The 20,379-nt window shown below is 40.7% G+C and overlaps 1 protein-coding gene across 1 annotated transcript; it reads left to right on the forward strand.

The window, feature by feature from the left end:
• Positions 1-4,749: 4,749 nt before the first annotated feature.
• SDE2 (SDE2 telomere maintenance homolog) lies at positions 4,750-19,812 on the forward strand. Its single transcript, XM_060245593.1, has 7 exons — positions 4,750-5,038; positions 8,595-8,712; positions 11,088-11,199; positions 12,442-12,611; positions 13,221-13,329; positions 13,906-14,266; positions 18,632-19,812. Exons 1-7 carry the CDS (start codon positions 4,931-4,933, stop codon positions 18,845-18,847), a joined length of 1,194 nt encoding a protein of 397 aa, XP_060101576.1. The 5' UTR covers positions 4,750-4,930; the 3' UTR covers positions 18,848-19,812.
• The last annotated feature ends 567 nt before the right edge of the window (positions 19,813-20,379 follow it).

Raw genomic sequence — 20,379 nt, forward strand, 5'->3', positions numbered from 1 at the left:
TAAAAATATGGAGCAGACATCCAACACTGTGGCTAATAGCCAACAAGGTCTCAGGTAATTAGTCTTCCCACTCCATAATTAAGAAGAATATATTTACATATCTATCTCCAATTTTGACATATTTGCTTCATTGTTTTCCCCTGAAATTAAATCTGAACAATGGTGAGCTTATAAACTTACCTTGTTAATCCTGTTTGCATTTGTTAAAACATCTTCATTATGTTGTATGCTAATTTGATGTTCAACCTCTGCCATATATGTATGGATTGGTAAATTCCATATCATTCTATCTGAGGAAGCGTGCACACACATGAAAGCTCATACCTTAAATAAAACTTAAAGGTGCCACTGGACTCAAACTTTGGTTTATTGCTTCAGACCAACATGGCTACCCACCTGGATCTATCTTCAAAGCAGAGCTATGTTATAATCTTAGAGTTCATGAACCTGTGTTGTTGCTTATGGGGAGATAAGTGGGCAGACTATGCTTCCATCCAAAGTATAGATAATACTAACCTTGGTAGACCAGTGCCTGACTCTGAATAAGGTAGCTCTGTGTTTAACATGGTTGTTATGCTATTCTTTTTCAAAGCAACGGGAGAGGTATTGCATTTGGTTCTTCCTCCTGTGGCAACCATTTTGGTTTGGTTCTACCTCCTGTGGTATTCCCTTTCTTTTGCCACAGAATCAAAATGATGTGTGTGTGTGGGGAGGGGGCTTTTTTAAATCTTCATCTATCTGATTACATGTTTTGTTTGTTTAAAGCCTGATAGATAATATTTTAAATAACTTTCCATATTTTCCCAAAACAATAAAGATTTGTTCTGGTATAATTATTTATCTGTTTGTATGATTTATTAGTCCAAAATACTGGTTGGCTATGTTCCTGATAGATGTATTATGTGTATATCACAAATGTTCTCAGAAAGAAATTTCCAATCCCAAGCATGCCACCAACTTCTTCACAGTCCCCCAAAGTTATTTCAAATACAAAACTCATTTATTTATAAATTTTATGCAACCTCTTCAGAGACCTGCTTGACACAGCACACAAGCTAAAAGACAATAAAATCAAATCATAAAAACAATAATAACTACCAGTATTTTGATATCAAAAGCTACTGATTGATCCAGGAGAATCAACAGCAGAGGTTCCCAGTGTGGCACCCATGGGCACCGTGGCACATGGTGACACTTTTCCTAACACCCACCAAGTGTTTTGTGAAAGTGGACAGGGCCTGGTCAGGCAGTGTTTACAGTTGGCTATTGGTGATCTTCACTGTGTTACTGAAGGTAAGCTGTGTGTATGTAAGAAAATATTTTTAAACAAAATAATTTTGAAATGCATCCTGTTCAACATTTCAGGCAGAGCTCTGTTTAAGAGTTAGTATTATGCATGGCCTCACTCCCTGACATTTTGTGGTTGGCTCCACTTCTTCCGGCAGCCATTTTGTGGTTGGCTCTGTTCGGAATCAAGGACTTTATGCTATCTCTTTCCTCAGACAACCAAGGAAGACTACAAGAGAGCTAGGAAGATTGAAAGGCCAGGTCACAGGGCATTCTTTCTTCTCTACTGCTATCCCTTTGATGTGTAGACTGATATTTTCAGGGATTGTGCCCTTTCTGGCTTGCCCCCTCACCCACACTTCTTTGCCATGACTCTCCATTTTAGCACAATGAGAGGATGCTATCCTGCATCTTCATCCATCTAGTTAGATTACAGATTCTGTCTCTTCTTTCCTATCTAGAGAATGGAGTTCATATAATAACTATATTAGCTTTCAAATACAAGGAGGCGCCATGTCACTTTTTTGTCCTTGCACTCCTGATGTGACCCAGATGAGCTCTGCTGTACTTTAAGGCCTTTGAGCACTCTGCTGACCACAATTCCTAACAGGCTCTGCTTCCTGCAGCAGCCATTTTGTAGTTGCACCTACCATCCAGTGTCAATTCAAAGATGCTCACAAGCTCAAAAAAGTTAGGGACCCTGGTTTTAACAGTTAAATGACTGGCAAGGGTTGCCCCCCCCCCCCCGCAGTTCTTAGGATGCTATTCTAAGGACACTTTCTGGGAATAACCACCATTAAATAACATGAAACTCATTTTTTAGTAGTCCTGTTCAATGCTGTTAAACAGCATTGACCTATTCAGCATTGCAAGCATTGACTTCAGAACTTGCATTGGAATCCTGAAGCTTACCTTGGAAAATGGGAATTAATGAATGTTAGAATATGTAGAGTAGGGGTCCCCAACTTTTTTGACCCTGTGGGCACATTTGGAATTTTGACACAGCATGGTGGGTACAGCCACAGTATGACTGCTACAAAATAGCTGCTGGGAGAGTTAGTTAGAGTTAGCCACAAAGCGACTACGGCAGCTTACTTTAGTCACACAGTTAAGATTCTTGTGTTATGGTGGCAGCTGCTGCCAAAGCAGCATTTAAAAAAAAAATCTGAAAAGAAGCCTTGCTCCAGAGGCAGACCATCCACTAGGCAACCTAGGTGGCTGCCTAGGGCATGGGTCAGGGGATGCCAGATTGGGCCCTCCCCCCACCCTGCCTCAAGGATGATTGATATCTACTTTCTAAAAACACCTGGCAGACACCAAGAAAGGTGTCAGTGGTCACCATGGCACCCATGGGCATCACACTGGGGATCCCTGAAGTACACTGTTCCTTGCCACCTGAAGCAGCACAGCTAAGTTTAGGAGGCAAGGCTTCCTGTTCACTGGGATACTTTTCAGATACACTTGAGCCTCAATGCTTTTATATTTTTTTATAAATGAACCATTGCTTCCCATGTCCCAGACTTAAACTGGAACAGCTTTAACACATCTTTGTTTAACTGTTCTTCATACCATGCTTATGGGAAAAGGTGGAATATAAGCCTATTAAATAAATAAAATAAATAAATGCTAAATTGTGGCAATATCAATTTCTGGCCCACTTCAAGCTATGTGTAGTCCCTTTATGAAGCAGCACTGTCAGCACCACTGTTATATCGTTTTTATGATTTCTGTTTATGTGGACATTGCTAGGCCCAAGAACCAGTGCCAGAAGCTGTGGGCTTTTAGAACCTGAGTCTCTCAGGTTGTATGGGATTTTAAAAAATATACACACTGATTGGAAAGAAGGGCATTGAAATAGTTGCAGAGTACTCTTTCCTCACACTTAATCTCCGCAGCAAACCCTAGTTTATTTGGCCTTTTACTGCTTCAGCATATGTAAGACATAGGGTTGCCAAGTCCAATTTAAGAAATATCTGGGGACTTTGGGGGTGGAGTCAGGAGACTTTGGGGGTGGAGCCAAGATCAAGGCTGTGAGAAGCATAATTGAACTCCAAAGGAAGTTCTGGCCATCACATTTAAAGGGACGGCACACATCTTCAATTTCTTCCATAGGAAATAATGGATAGGGGCACCTTCTTTTGGGGCTCATAGAATTGGACCCCCTGGTCCAATCTTTTTGAAACTTGGGGGGTATTTTGGGGAGAGGCACTAGATGCTATACTGAAAATTTGGTGCCTCTACCCAAAAAAACAGCCCCCCCCCCGATCAATTCTCCATGATTTTCTGTGGGAATAAATCTCCATAGGGAATAATAGAGTTCCCAGCAGACATTTCCCCCCCCCCCCACTTTCTGACGACCCTGAAAGAGGGGGAGGGATCCCTTGCCTCCACCTGGGGATTGGCAACCCTGGTAAGACATCTAACCACACTTTCACATAAGCATTCATTAAGGAAGCCTATGTGAGGTTGATGCCAGACTTAGATTGATGTGTTATTTCTTCTTCTAAATATCCTTCGCAATTTACTCAGATTTCTGTCATGCTCATTTCATATATTGAATGTTCAGGCTGTGCCTGTGTAGGGGAAGGCACAAACATTTTCTGTGTCTTTTGAAGAAAACTGCTGCGGGAGGAGGCGGCCAGGCTTGCTCGAGTATTCTGTAATTCGAGCCTTACTCTGGCTGGTTTATTTCCTGCCCTTCCTCAGGGTTTTATTATTTTTTTTAAGCGCGTTAGCTCAGGCAGTCGATGGCGGCTATGAAATATTCCTCGCATTCGAAACGATTGCTCTTGTTCCTGTTGTCACGGGCGCGGTGAAATAGCAGGTAGTGCCTTTGCTACGCTACAATCTGGCGCGGGGGGGGGGGCACCCATTGCCCCGAGAGCTTTCCAGATTGTTGGTCCCAAGCTGGCATTCAGGCTGGAAACATGGCGTATGCAAACACAATGAACTGTGTGCACCGAGAAGTGTAGGGGGAGAAAGGAGGGCTTAACAAATAGGTAAAAAAAGAGGAGGGGGCAAAGTGGAACGCAGAAACAATACCCCAAATGCTAGCTCATGTTTTCTCATTTTAACTGGCGGGGGGGGGGGGCGGCGGGAATACTGTTAATAACAGGCACACCAGGCGGATGCGTGGGCTTGGCTTTCCCGCGGAAAGCAGCACGGAGAAATTTTCGACTGCAAAACATGGAAGCCTAAGGCTCATTAGAGCTCCAAGAATAGACAGAACAGAAGGCCGATTAAGTGACGCACCCAAGCGGAAAGGAAATCCGGACAAAATTGTCTCCTGTATCTGAAAAGGGGTAACAAGCCCCAGCTCCGCAATGAGCCAAGAAATAAATCGCGACTCCAGCCGCTCAGCCACTTTCCTTCGCTGTCATGCAGCCAATTCCAACAATCCCACCCAGCCCCCTCCTCGCCTCTTTGCCAGTCTTCTCTTAGCGCGTGCGCATATCTTTCCCCAAGTGTCACGTGGGCGAGGAGAACGCCAAGGGGAAAAACAACGCGGTTCTCCGCAGAGGAAGTAGCAGGACTAAAGCACTACTTCCTGTTTTTTCCTTACGTCACCAGCGCGCGCCGGTGACGGCTCCCTGGTTTGGTGTCGACTGCGTTTTTCCGTTACAGAAACGAACAGAAGGCAGAAATGGCGGTGCTGGTGAGGGATCCGTTGGCTTCTAGAACAGAATTGGTGTTGTTGCCGGCTGGAGATGGTTCGGTGCGAAGTTTGCTTTTCGCTCGTTGCGAAGCACTGGTAAGTAGGTGCCTGTGAAAGGAGATATAAGGATGAGCTTTTTGCTTTCTTTGTTTTTTTTCCTTTTTAAAAGTGAAGGGTGGGGGGAGGCTAAAGAGTAGGAGGTTTACACTTCCCTCTTCGGATTGAAAATAGTGCTCTGTTACGCCACATAAAATAGCATTGTTGTGGCTGGGCCTGGACAACTTATTGCTCATCTAGTTATATATCAATAATCTATTATTACCAGTGGGGGTTGAAAACTTTTGCCCATAAGTTTGTACTTCAGAGGGTTAATTCTTTTTGTCAATCATTGTTTTTAGAGTGGACTGACAGCAGGTTGTTGAAGAGAAACCGTAGTGCTATTAACTGATCTTTATGATGCACCTTGATCTCCATAATAATGTTGTACAGTTTCTTTCTTCATTTATTGTCTTCCTTTCTCACAAATATTAAAGGCAGGTTACAAAAAATTAAAAGCCAGCAATGTATAAAATACACAAACCTTTTACAGAAAGCGAGCAAGCATTAAAAATCATGAGTTCCCTTTAAAAGCACTCTGTAGAGTAATACTAGTGTGGTTAAATTGCTGACCTGTCAGGTAGGTTATTTCACTAGATGGTAGCCATAATAAGTATTTAGGTATGCTAATCTTGCTCATGTAAATGAAGCTGTGAAAGGCTAGTGACCAATAGTTAGGGAAATTCAAAGGGGAGCAAGATTTTGCAGCGCTAAATACTTTTTGCACTTCAATATCTAAAATTCTGTGTTTAATTAGATAATATGCGTTTGTAAAAGGGAGCATATAGAGAGTCCATAGACAAACCTAAGGTGATTATTTTCCTTTCTATGCAGGAAATCCATTTGGAAGAGGAGGATTCAAACAGCATTTGATATAAATAGCTCTCACAGTTAGCAGAATAGTGTACATGTAACCAATATTTGATTGATATAAGTCATGCTCTAGTTTCTAACATATTGAGGCCTGTTTCTATACAAAGAATGGCATATGAGACACAGCATGGTAAGTCCATGATTTTCCTAACAAATTTGGACTGAACTCTTTCAATATCAGACTCAAAGGCACTAATCCAAGTTGGAATACCATACAATAACTGCGGGATTATTTTGGCTTTATAGATTTTTAAGCTGCTGGAACAAACTGGTTGCCTTTATTAAGAAAAAAACCTGGGAAATGGCTGATGCACTAATTGCAGCTAAGTTGACTGTAGATTTATGGTGACATGACCAGGACCTATTGCAACTAAAATAGACACCTAGGTATTTAAAATGCCTGACCTGTTCTATTTCTTTCTCGTCAAATAGCCATTTGTGGATTATACAAAATTTAGCAAAAACCAGTATCTTAGATTTTTCATAGTTCAAATGCAATTTGTTTTCTTGACAAAAACTGAGACATCTGTTCAACAATTGTCTGAGCCCAACCGTTGTACAAGAAAGGAGTACTGTGTCATCCATGTATAACAAGATGGGAACATGGAGAGACCCCAATTTTGGGGAAAGACAGTTTGCTTCTGTTAATGCTGGGGCCAAATCATTGAGGAATAGATTGAATAAAAAAGGAGCAAGTATGCATCATTGTTTAACTCCTTTATTGAAAGGAATTTTAGGTGTTAGTTCATCAATAGTTGAGATTTTGATTTGGCAAGTGGTGGAGGAATGTAGAATTATGATTAATTTGAGAAGTCTTTTATCAGTGCCCAGTGTCAGAACTTGTAACTTTCCTATGTGCTGAGCAACTATTGTTAGCCTAACTGACTCCATGTTAGAAATGTCTACTAACCCTGTAACTCTGCATTTCAAACAAACACTAACCATTAAAGGGTGACAGATAGCCCTGGGAAACATCTGCAGGTGGCCTTTGAAGCCAAGATGCCAGAGAGGAGCAGCGGGGTTCCTTCCCCCGCGTTTAGAGATAAGGGGCCTGGGAACAGACGCCTGTCTCTCTGGGTGTGAGAAATGGTTTTATTGTTTCTGTTACCACTGCATAAGAATGTGCCGATAGCTGGAAAAGCTATCAGAGTCAAGCTGCTCTTTTCCTGGATACGAAGTTCTCAATAAACGCCTTAACTTTTGAAACAAAGTAATGCGTTGTTCTTGAAGTTCCCAGTTCTGACACCTAGTTGATGCAGTTTAATCCATAGTCGTTCTCCATGCAGTTTAATCCATAGGGATCGAATGCCCCTTTAAGGTCCAAAAAAGCTGCGTAAAGTTTGGAATTCCTAGGGGTAGAATATTTGTTGCCAGATGCAGTGATCTACAGTAGATTTACCCTTAGTGAACCCAATTTGTTCAGGACCTAAGACTCTTTTCTAAGACATTCAAGAAGTTAATTTAGTTAATAGATGCTTGGTGCATAGTTTGCCTATGATGGAAAGAAGGCTGATTGGCCTGTAATTAGAAGGAATTGTACAGTCACCTTTCTTATAGATTTGGACTATCATTGCATCCCGCCAAGTATCAGGAATAAGGCCTGTTTGATTTGATATGGGTTAGCCATAGCTATCGCAGGAGTTGTCCTTAATAGGGCAGCTGCTGTGAGAGCCATTTCAGCCCCACCCACCTCACAGGGTGTCTGTTGTGGGGAGAGAAGATATAGAAGATTGTAAAGATTGTAAGCCACTCTGAGTCTCTGATTCAGAGAGAAGGGTGGGGTATAAATCTGCAGTCTTCTTCTTAATCATGGTAAAAAGGGAAGCGAAGGGGACAGACCACCATTCTGGATCTAACTTTAGGAGCCCTGGGGGAATCAAATCAGGGCTGGGAGCTTTCCCAGTTTTCAGTTGGTTGATTAATTCTATTACTTCATCTGGGGTCCCAGGTGACCAAGCTGGTAAGTCCTTATCATAAAAATCACATAGCTTAATGGTACAGTCTTGGTTTTGCGAAACATGTCAGAGAAATATTGAAACCATACACATGATGGCATCACAGACATGGGAAGAGGCCCCATGCACTCATACCCTGAGATTATAGCCCAGAACTTCTTAGAATTGTTTAGAATAGTGGCTTGATATAATTGATCCCATTGATTATGAAAATACTCTTAAATTTTTGTCATGCTCTCCCGTAGCTGTTTTTTTTTACCTGAAAGTACATAAGAGAAAAGTCATTACAAGAGGAAATATATGGCTTGCTAAATTGTGTCTTTCCCATCTGCTATGAGTGATCATTTATTTGGTACCTGCTTTGATGTAATCATTCTAATTTTTTTCCTCATGCATATCACTATTAATGGAATATTTCTTTTCTAAATTTGTGCTTTATTTTATGGTCTAGGCTGCACAATTGATCACATTTTTGTGTTCAATGCAGACAAAGTCCTGAATCTTCCTGCTGCCATTGAAAGAACTGGTAGCATGTTACTTTAAATAGCAGTGTTACTTAATGTTATATTGCACATGAGCTATTTCTGTGTAAGCTCACTGAAACCAGTGAACTTCGATTGGAGTGACTATATTGGCTTGCACTGCAAGTAACTTAAACAGCAATTATGATATGCTGTTGTAACTAACACAAAACATTTAACATTTTATTTTTAAAAACTTCTGTCTAGGGCTTTGAAGAAGAGCACTTCTATGTCAAGTGTAATGGCCGATGTGTTAATTCTGAAGATGCACTACAGCATGGCGCTGTCTACAATCTGGAACCCAGATTGTGTGGTGGAAAGGGAGGTTGGTACACTGCTGTTGCTTCCTGCTGATCTAGAGCTGCAACTTTTAAACAAGAGTAAAATGATACTCTGTTTCATGCTATCCCTGCAAGTAGCTTACAGCTGTAGCTGTGAAATGTAAAGCTAGTTTCCAGCTAAACTGCAGCTATAGTACCAGAATGCTTTTCCTTTAAAATGGTACCAAAGCTACTTCTCTGCCCAGTGAACAGCAAATGAATTATTGGAAAAAGGCTACTAGGCTGATTTTTGCAAATCTGATTCATTTAAGTTAATTTTATGACTTTTTCTGCTAGCTTTCTCTTTAAGCCTATGGCTGGCTTTCCATAGTGGGTTTAAACTTGTACTTATAATCCTAAAATACATTAAATGTTAGAATTTGATTGGATGAACTTTCTCGCTAGGAATGAGCTTATTTCATTATTATCACTTTGTAAACCAAGCAATTCATTAGGTCCAGTTTTTTTTTCATTTTTAAAACAATTTTATTAGTAACATATGGTAACAAAATTATTTATTAAATCTTAATAACTTCTTTTATCTACCCCATATATTACTTTCTACCCACCCCTCTCCCCGTTACTTGACCCCCGCCAGTGTTATTTACTTAAAATGCTAATATTTAAAGGTACCCTTAACTATTAAGACAAAAGCTTATATTCTTCTTCTTCTAAAACTTAATCATTATCAAAAATTGTCCAATATCCTTTTATTTTCCACTCTTTTTCTACATATCTTCTAAACTTTTTCCATTCCATCTTAAAAACTTCTACATCATAGTCTCTTAATGTTCTTGTTAATTTATCCATTTCACTCCATGTCATAACTTTTATAATCCAATCCCATTTCTCTGGTATTTTTTCTTGCTTCCACAACTGTGCATATAATGTCCTAGCAGCTGAAAGCAAGTACCAGATTACAGTTCTATCTTCTTTTGGAAATTTTTACATTTGTAATCCCAACAGAAAAGTCTCTGCAACTTTCTTAAATTCATATCCCAAGATCTTAGAAATGTCTTGCTGAATCATCTGCCAATACTTTTTCGCCCTTTCACAAGTCCACCACATATGGTAGAAATATCCTTCATGTTTTTTACATTTCTAACATCTATCTGGCATCTTATTATTCATCTTTGCCAATTTTTTAGGAGTCATGTACCATCTGTACATCATTTTAAAACCGTTCTCTTTAATACTATGACACGTCGAAAGCTTCATAGAATTTTTCCACAAGTATTCCCAAGTTTCCATCTGTATTTCTTTATTTACATTAATTGCCCACTTAATCATTTGAGATTTCACTACTTCATCTTCCGTAGACCAGTAATTTATATATTTTTGAAATTAATTTTTCATTATCTCCAAGCAGAACTTTGTTCTTTTCTTATCCCTTCAGTTTTGATATCATTATCCACCAAGCTCTTTATTTGTTGCATTTGGAACCAATCATATTTATTGTTCAACTCTTCAGTAGTTTTCAATTCTACTTTGCCACTTTGTAATTTTTAATAATTGGTTATATGACAACCACTTTCTTCACCTATTTCAGCTGTTATTTTTATTACTTCAGCCGGCACAATCCATAACGATTTTCTCTCAGCCCCATATTTCTTGTACTTCATCCATGTATTTAACAAGTTATTTCCTATATAATGGTGAGAGAAAAAACGGCCCATCTTCTTTTTTCCATAATATAAATATGCGCGCCAGCCAAATTTATTTCCATGACCTTCCAACACTAAAAGCTTTTTGTTTAACAGCGTTATCCATTCTTTTATCCACACCAAACAAACTGCTTCCTGATATAATTTTAAATTCGGTAGTTGAAATCCACCTCTCTCTTTTGCATCTGTCAGAACTTTCATTTTAATCCTTCCCAGCCCTCACAAATCCTGAAATCTTCCTTTGCCATTTATCAAATTGTTCACTTTCTTTCACAATGGGAATAGTTTTGTTCTCGGCTGCGGAGAACATCCTCAGTGGTGTTGCAACTGGAGCAGGCGCTCTGACCTTCTTGGCTGCTGTGCATTGAGTGCATCAATGCACAGCAGCCAAGAAGGTCAGAGCACCTGCTCCGGTTGCAACGCCACTGAGGATGTTCTCCGCAGCCGAGAACAAAACGTCTGGAAGAAAAACTTTCTCCAGTAGAACGCGGCACTTGAGCCCGAAAGATTCTACAAACCCTAATGATGTTACCAGCTGTGAAAACCTGAAATCTTTGATTAATAATATTAGCATCACATTTTAATAATCTGCCTGTTAGGAAGCTGGGGTTCCCATTACTGGAAAGTCCTTTTCTTTAAATTGAACAATGTTCTCATTTTCTGAAGGATTTTCTGATTCTTATACTTTTGTTGCTGATATCTGTTGTTCTTCCCAGGTTTTGGATCTATGCTGCGAGCACTTGGTGCTCAGATTGAAAAAACAACAAACCGAGAAGCTTGTAGAGATCTTAGTGGAAGGAGGCTTCGCGATGTGAACCATGAAAAAGCGTAAGGTGTTTCTTTCTTTTGGACACATTGGCCTTTTTCCCACACAGCTTACCGCGGAGCGAAGTCCCTCTTCACCGCGCAGCGTCTGCTCGGATTTCCCACCAACTGCTCCACAGAAGCAGGAAGAGCCGCAGCTTTTGCATCGCTAACATAAACTGGGTTTTAGCCATTTACATTTGCGATGCAAAAGGCCCAGTACTTCCTGCTTCTGCGGAGCAGTTGGTGGGAAATCCGAGCAGACGCTGCGTGGTGAAGAGGGACGTCGCTCCGCGGTAAGCTGTGTGGGAAAAAGGCCATTGTGTTGATCCAAGCCTTCCTTGAATACTTCTGCAAGAGTGAAGGAGATGCTTTTGATGGATTCTGCCCTCTTTCTCCCGTGTCCTCATGGCAAACTGTTATGGAGAGCCCTACTGATGTCCAGTAGTGGCTTTTTGGAGAAAGGGAACCAAGGAAACTGCTGAGAGAAGGCAAAGGTAGTAAAAATTATTTCCAATTATCACTGTTTGTAGAAGTCTTGGTTCAACCCACAAAATAACCATATTCCACTGTCACTACTCTTCTTTGGGAGATAATGTTAATTTTTTGTGGAATTAAAGCATTCAGATAGGAACTCTGTAACTGGTATAAAATATCAGAGCACTTCATTTCCTCTTAATCTAAGCCTCAGAAATAATCCTTTTTTCTCGTTAGCTTTGGTTTTAAAGGGCTGGTTAAAATGACTGTTTCCAGTTTCTGTAGCTGCCTTGGACTAGTAATGTCCTTGTTGCCAAGTTCTGCTCTGAGCTTGCTTATATGGCATCTTTACAAACTCAGTTTTTTTAGGACTGTACCTGTTTGGTCACATTAATCAATCCACATTTTTAGTGGCATTTACTGCTTGTATGTAATTTAGCAAGTAGAAGCTGCTTGGAAGGAGTGTTTAGAATGAAACTAAGAAGGGTATGAGATTTTTTTTAATGGGCAAGCCTTTCTTATCTTCTAAATTTATGTGTGATAAATTTTGAGGATTATGCTTTTACCCTTTCCTCACCTCCCTCTATGTGACATTTGTGGAGGTTCACTTAGTTCCTTTATTCTGTAGTAGGTTTTCAAAGTTTATGCAGGTGGATAGGTGGAGGAGGTTTTCCTTTTGCACCTAGGATATTTCCTCCAGCACTAAGTGGCAAAAATTAGGGACTAGAAGACTTGAAATCTATTGCAGAATTTGACATACTGAAAAGTATCTGGTTTCTTCCCTTCTAGAATGGCTGAATGGGTGAAGCAGCAAGCAGAACGTGAAGCAGAAAAGGAGCAAAGGCGCCTGGAAAGGCTGAAACGTAAACTTTCTGAGCCAAAGCATTTTTTCACAAATCCAGACTATCAGCAGCAATGTCATGAGATGGCAGAGAGGCTGGAAGACTCTGTTCTTAAAGGTAGTACTGAAAACATGGAATCTGTGCTTCTGAATAGCTGATACAATTTATTAGAAGCCATGACTATGTAGGCTCGCCATGGTCACCCATGCTGCCAGTTTCTGTTTTGGTATCATAGATTGCATATGGGAGCTTTTATAATCTGAATACAGAGGTTTGCAAGCAGCCTGTGTGAAACTGGTTTAGCTTTGCCAGGACTTCATGATCTCTTGCATGGTATATGGATGGCAGATTAGTTTGGTGAACTCACTGCTTTGTGATAAAAGCACAAAGATCACATAACTTACAAACTTTAAAAGATTTACTATTGATGATTCAAAGTTAAATTCCATTGGGTTCACCTTGATAATTGTTTCTGGATAAATTTGTATCAACACCAATTTCATCCAAAAAACTTCTGTTTTTTTTTTTAAAATGACACCATGAACAAAAGGGATTAGTGATTAACAATAAGCATGTTGTTTTTTGAGAATTAGATTTAAGGCAAGGAATGGAAGTGTAGCCACCTGTCATAAATTCTTATGGGCTGCTTGTGGCTAGCTTTTCTACATTTGAAGTGCTGAGAACTTAATGAAGTAGGAGGAGTTGAAGTTTTGTACTTCTCTTCAGGAATGCAGGCATCTTCCAGCAAGATCGTGTCACCAGTAAGCCATGAAAATCGAAAGCGCCCAAAGGATTCTGAGAGTGGAACAACTTCTGAGAAGAAAAGGTGTCTTTGGTAAGCATTATATTACTCAGTATTTACAATGTTAGAACAACAAATTGTAAGAAAAGATCAGAAACTGCTCTTTTTAAAGTGGAAGGTGAGAAATTATGAAATAGTTATTGATTAAAACTGTTTCATAGAATCTTTAGCAATTCAGCCTGCTGAATTCTCTGTTTGATGTACCATTCAACAGAACTGTATGGTAATTTATTGGATTAAAAAAACCCCAAAGCCCTGCAGTATAAATATTTCTAGCTCATGAGCTGAAAATGTTAGATACAGCAGTGTAACTTGAGTTGGGCTTCTTTGTGACCTACTTGTAGTTGGACTGGAATTCTACTGATGTATCAAATTTATAAAGTTGTGCACTAAGAGGACCATCAAGACATTGTCTCACGTTCTTGTTAACATTACCATAAATTTAGTTTTTCTTTTATCAAAACAAAAGCTTCATAAGCTCCCCAGCCTTGATGTGGGGCATGCATACTCTTGGCTTGTGACTCACATCACTTAAGCCTATTGTAGCTCATCAAGACAATTGCTGAATACTCATACACTTATAAAATACCCTTTTGTTGATTGTGACAGGCTGGGGGTGGAAGGATTGGAAGATCCTAATAGTTCTCCAGATGGCAGTGACAGCGAAGGTGACGAAGCTCCTGGTACATCAGGAAGTTGCAAGGCTTTGACTAGTGACCATTTCAAAATGGCTTCAGGCACAGGGCAGTGGCCTGGTGGTTCAGAGAATTCTGTAAGTTGCTGTTCAGTCTCTGACACTTCAGAAGAGTCACAAGAGGAAACAGAAACCTCTGGGAAAGATCTGGTAGAGGAGTTGCTTAGTGGTGAAACTGCTGTTGATGAGAACTATGAAGCAGCCAAGACCCTGACAGAAGGAGAGCAAGCAGATGCCTCAAAGTGTCAGCAAGCTGTTAGCCAGCTACAAGAGCATGTAAGTATGATCAAGTATTTCCCACTGGAGATGGAGTTGTTTTGCTATTTCAGTGCTCTGTGCATCTTTTAAAAAGAGATCTCTGCATGTGAGAATCTTGGTTTGCCTTGTTAACTTGGGTTAAGACATTAAGAGCTGAACTTTAGTTTAAGAACATAAGAGAAGCCATGTTGGATCAGGCCAATGGCCCATCCAGTCCAACACTCTGTGTCACACAGTGGCCAATATGTGTGTGTACATACATACATATACACACACACACACACATATACTGTGGCTAATAGCCACTGATGGACCTCTGCTCCATATTTTTATCCAATCCCCTCTTAAAGCTGGCTATGCTTGTAGCTGCCACCACCTCCTGTGGCAGTGAATTCCACATGTTAATCACCCTTTGGGTGAAGAAGTACTTCCTTTTATCTGTTTTAACCTGTCTGCTCAGCCATTTCATCGAATGCCCACGAGTTCTTGTATTGTGAAAAAGGGAGAAAAGTACTTCTTTCTGTACTTTCTCCATCCCATGCATAATCTTGTAAACCTCTATCATGTCACCCCGCACTCGATGTTTCTCCAAGTTAAAGAGCTCCAAGGGTTTTAACCTTTCTTCATAGGGAAAGTGTTCCAAACCTTTAATCATTCTAGTTGCCCTTTTCTGCACTTTTTCCAGTGCTATAATATCCTTTTTGAGGTGCAGTGACCAGAATTGTACACAGTATTCCAAATGAGACCGCACCATCGATTTATACAGGGGCATTATGATACTGGCCGATTTGTTTTCAATTCCCTTCCTAATAATTCCCAGCATGGCGTTGGCCTTTTTTATTGCAATCGCACACTGTCTTGACATTTTCAGTGAGTTATCTACCACAATCCCAAGATCTCTCTCTTGGTCCGTCTCTGCCAGTTCACACCCCATCAATTTGTATTTGTAGCTGGGATTCTTGGCCCCAATGTCCATTACTTTGCACTTGGCCACATTGAACCTCATCTGCCACATTGACACCCACTCACCCAGCCTCAGCAGATCCCTTTGGAGTGCCTCACAATCCTCTCTGGTTCTCACCACCCTGAACAATTTAGTGTCATCTGCAAACTTGGCCACTTCACTGCTTACTCCCAACTCTAAATCATTAATGAACACATTAAAGAGCATAGGACCCAGTACTGAGCCCTGCGGCACCCCACTACTTACCATCCTCCACTGTGAAGACTGTCCATTTATACTTACTCTCTGCTTCCTATTAGCCAGTTTTTGATCCACAAGGGGACCTGTCCTTTTATTCCATGACTCTCGAGCTTAATAAGAGCCTTTGATGAGGAACTTTATCAAAAGCTTTCTGGAAGTCAAGGTAAATAACATGTATTGGGTCCCCTTTGTCCACATGTTTGTTCACCCCCTCAAAGAACTGTTAACAGGTTAGTGAGGCAAGATTTTCCCTTACAGAAACCATGCTGAGTCTTCTTCAAAAACTTGTGTTCATCAGTGTGCCTACTCATTCTGTCTTTGATAATGCTTTCTACCAACTTTCCCAGTATTGAAGTCAGACTGACTGGCCTGTAATTTCCCAGATCTCCTCTGGAACCCTTTTTAAAGATGGGGGTGACATTTGCTACCTTCTAGTCCTCAGGAACGGAGGCAGATTTCAATGAAAGATTACATATTTTTGTCAGGAGATCCACAAGTTCAACTTTCTTTCAGAATTCTTGGATGTATGCCATCTGGACCTGGTGACTTATTAGTTTTTAATCCGTTTTACATCTCTCAGGATCTCCCAGGATCGCCCCACCCCTTGTAGGTTCTGTAACCATCTGCTCCATAGCACAGTCATTGAGAGCATCTAGAAACTCAATCTCTTTATTTCGACCTGAACACATATTGACCCAATCAATCTGCGGGTAGTTAAAATCACCTATTATGACACAGTTTTTACGTTTCGCCGCTATCTTTAATCCTTCCATCATATTCTAATTATCCTCTATCTTTTGATTTGGTGGGTGATAACAAACTCCCATAGTTAAATTTCCTTTTGGACCCTCTATTTCGACCCAAAGCATTTCTAGAAGGGAATCTAATTCTTTGACCTCAGTCTTACTGGACTGTATACCCTCTCTGTCACACAGAGCCACCCCACCTCCAACCCTTCCCTCCCTATCCTTCCGATATAACTTATATCCAGGAATCACCGTGTCCCACTGATTCTCCTCATTCCACCAAGTTTCTGAAATTCCCACAATGTCTATGTTTTCCCCCAACACTAAACATTTCAAGTCACCAATTTTATTTCGAACACTTCTAGCATTTGCATACAAACATCTATAATTTCCCAGGCAAGTTAGGCCTGCAACTTTCCTGCTGCTGCCTTGATACTTTGGCAGACAGTCCATACTGTTTGTCATCGTCTCAGTTGACAACTCTGATCGATTACCCGGTAGAAAAGTAACAGCTAACCCTTCATCTCTTTGAGATGAGTCCTCCCAAACCAGAGACATTTCATCTCCTGTCGGCTTTCCCCCAAGATTTAGTTTAAAAACTGCTCTGTCACCTTTTTGATTTTAAGCGCCAGCAGCTTGGTTCCATCTGGGGACAAGTGGAGACCGTCTCTTTTGTATAGCTCCCGCTTGTTCCAGAAAGCCTCTCAGTGCCTAACAAACTTAAACCCTTCCTCTCTACACCATCGTCTCATCCACACATTGAGACTTCTGATTTGTGCCTGTCTCTCCAGCCCTGCATGTGGAACAGGTAGCACTTCTGAGAAGGCTACCTTGGAGGTCCTGGCCTTAAGTCTCCTGCCTAGCAGCCTAAATTTTTCCTCCAGGACCTCACGACTGCATTTCCCCACATTGTTGGTGCCAACATGCACCACGACCACAGGCTCCTCCCCAGCACTGTCTATTAGCCTATCTACAACACGCTTAATGTCTGCTACCTTTGCACCAGGCAGGCAAGTCACCATACGGTCAGTACACGGTTTTGCCACCCAGCTGTCTACTTGCCTAAGGATCGAATCACCAACTACCAAGACCCCCCCCCCTCCCTGCCCAGGAATGGTTCCATTGGCGCGAAAGGATACCTGCTTACCAACTGAAGGAGAGGTCCCTTCTGAGGCGCATTCCCCTTATCCTCAGCACAATGCCCTGTTCCCTCTCGACCCTCATGCTCCCTGGCAGCAACGGGGCTGCCACGTTCAGAGTAGGGCTCACCTAATACATTCCCGAGAGTCTTCTCCGAGTGCAGAACTGACTGTCTCTGCTTCTACAGGTCAGTCACCTCAGCCTCAAGGGTACGAACTCGTTCCCTGAGGACCAGGAGCTCCTTGCATCAAGCACACACCCAAGACTTCTGTCCTGTGGGCAGATAGTCATACATGTGACACTCAGTGCAAAACACTGGGAAGCCCCCACCCCCCTTTTAAAGGAAACTGTCTTCTGCTTCACAGAGCTTCTATACTTCTGTAAAAAGAAATGTTTTCTTTACAGTCTTCTTGCCAGTGTTTTGAGTTTCAGACCAAACTCATTATTATTTTAGAACATACCAAAGAATAACATGGTCAAAGGACTCATCATGTTGGATTAGCTTTATAACAAGGGTATCTTTGCCCCCAGGCACAGGGTTGAGTCCAAAGCAATTCAGATGAACATGTCTCATGCAGCAATAAGCTTACAAAAGAGTCTACTGCAAATTTTCTTTCTTAATAGAAATAAGATTACAGGCACTATTGGCACCCATGATGCTGCTGCTTTGCCTTCTGTATATGTAATTGTGGATCCTCATAAATTAAAGTTATAGATTGTTCTAACACTGCAACCAAAACATGCACCACATTATTTAGAGGATTTTCAATAGCATGCATTGAAAGTGGTTGGGAGCCACCACAGGACCTTTAAATAGACCTTACCCTGGTTACTCCTGATCTATAGGAAGGAGGGGAGGGAGAGATGTGTACATATATGCACATGTGTACTGCGGGAAGGAATTCTCCTATGCCTAAGAGGAAAGCCTCTCTAGGAATCCAAGTTCTCTGCTTAATTAGAAAACATAGGAAGTGATCTATTTCTGCAGGAAACCACTTGCTGTGATTACAAGTCAAGTGAAGGCTTGAAATGAATGATTGTAGATTCCCATGGAGGCTTTTAGTGATTTCTGAAGCTCTAAGGCTTTAGACAAGATGCCCAGACCAACAGTCATCAAGCTGGCTGTTAGTTTGCTCTTGAGCAAAATGAAGCAGATGGACTGCCTTGGGGATCCAGAGCAACCCAACTCCCAGGAATCCCCTCCCCTCCTGTAGCAACTTTGCAGAAAAGTGAATGTTTTCTCTTTTGGGTTATATAGAAGCAAATTTACAACTTTGTGTTCTCATTTTTTAGGAAACTGCAACAATAAATCTGCTGGAATTCTACTCTGTAACTGAACTGGAAGCCCTTGGGTTAGAAAAGCTAAAGCTTGAACTGATGGCATTGGGGCTAAAATGTGGAGGCACATTACAGGAAAGAGCAGCAAGGCTTTTCTCAGTGAGAGGTCTGACTAGAAGTGAGATTGACCCTGCTTTATTTGCAAAGTCTTCAAAAGGGAAAAAGAAATAATCTGTACTGGAGTTTTTAACATTTAGGTTTCACGGTTTGTTATATTGGCATTTGTATAATGACTTGAGTGCTTTGGAAAATATTGTGTTTTTACATGAAGTGGTTCTTATGTCAAAAGTAAGGCTAGAAATCTTTGTGCCCACACTTGCCCCATCCTTGATTTTTCTGCCTGCACCATTTGCACTGGAAGATCAGGATCAGATGCTTCTGATCAGGAAGGTAGTACTTTTTAACACATTGCTTGGACCAAACTAAGTGGTGAAATTTTTGAAGTGATAAGATAGGGGAAAATAAACACTGAATGACATTCTAAGAGATGGGTAGCAGAAGGAGAGAAGATGCAGTGAAGCACCACAAATAAAAAAAAGACTCAAGCTTCTGACTTCATAGCGAATCATCAGTCCATTAGCCGTATCCATCTTCATCTTTGTTACATTAAAATAAAGTTTAAATAATAATCGAATTTGAGGGAAAGCTGTTACACTTAAATTTGTGGCAATGTTCACTTGAGCTGGCTCCTGTTGTAATCATATGTTGTGTGCTTGGAAGCAAACACTGAAACTGTGTAACAATATCAATTTTAGGTGGCTTAGCTGCTGATGAATTCCAAATATTCCAAGAGTTTCTAATATCAGTGAAAATAGTTTCTGTAAAAAGCAACATGTAAGCTTGAGTCAACTATCTTATTCATCTACTCCTTGGGTTAGGAGATTTGACCAGAACATATCCAGAAGTTAGATCCAAGATTACAGCTTTTCCCCATCAACATTAAAACATAAAATAGTAATTAATTTACAAAAACCCTACAGAATACAAGCAAGAAAATTCAAGAAAGTGGGCCTTAATGTATGTCCTGATTATTATTGCGGACTCTGTGCAGTTCTTTAAGGGCCAGCTTCTTACAACTTTAAAATGTTCAAGCATGTTCCTACAAGTATGTACAGCAATAAACTTTTGGTATATAACTTTTTAGGAGGATCATCATTTTTTCAGTTAAATACAGTGCTTGCTGATAGCATTCACTGAAGCCCAGTTTCAGACTCTCTGGTGGGGCTCCATACTAGAGAAGTAGTAATCTTACCAATAAATCTCCAGTTCCTGCTTTCTGTGTTCTAGCTCTTAAAGTACTAGCCTTCTTGCTTTGATAAGGGATAAAATACTACTGGAAACTGTAAAACAGGTAAGATTTCCTGTAAAATGATGGTTATATGTAAAAAAATAGTAGAAAAAATATTTTCATGTTATAAAGATACTAGAACCTAGGCAGAATAGCAGTTAATAGTTGCTATGGAAAAGGCTTGTCATATTCTCTTTTATCCTATGAGGTAAGAGGAATGCACTTTTAAAAATCTGTTAAGGTTGTTATGAGTCCCTTTGCCAACTAGAACTATCTCCTGTTTAAAAATGCTCTAGCCGACTTTTAAATGGGAAGGCCTGCGTTCTGCCACTAGAGGTCACTAGGTGCCAACTAAATGTGAATAATGCTTGAAGCTACAATTGTTAAGTCCAATGATGCATTACAATGGCTTCAC

The sequence above is a fragment of the Heteronotia binoei genome, chromosome 1, assembly GCF_032191835.1.
Source record: "Heteronotia binoei isolate CCM8104 ecotype False Entrance Well chromosome 1, APGP_CSIRO_Hbin_v1, whole genome shotgun sequence".
NCBI classification, from domain to species: Eukaryota; Metazoa; Chordata; class Lepidosauria; order Squamata; family Gekkonidae; genus Heteronotia; species Heteronotia binoei.

Bases quoted from the DNA above. Each gene is read 5' to 3' on its own strand.
- SDE2 (XM_060245593.1), top strand. From the start codon at position 4,931: ATGGCGGTGCTGGTGAGGGATCCGTTGGCTTCTAGAACAGAATTGGTG. The intron at 11,200-12,441 runs GTAAGGTGTTTC...CTTCCCTTCTAG, and splicing joins GATGTGAACCATGAAAAAGC to AATGGCTGAATGGGTGAAGC. The intron at 12,612-13,220 runs GTAGTACTGAAA...ACTTCTCTTCAG, and splicing joins GGAAGACTCTGTTCTTAAAG to GAATGCAGGCATCTTCCAGC.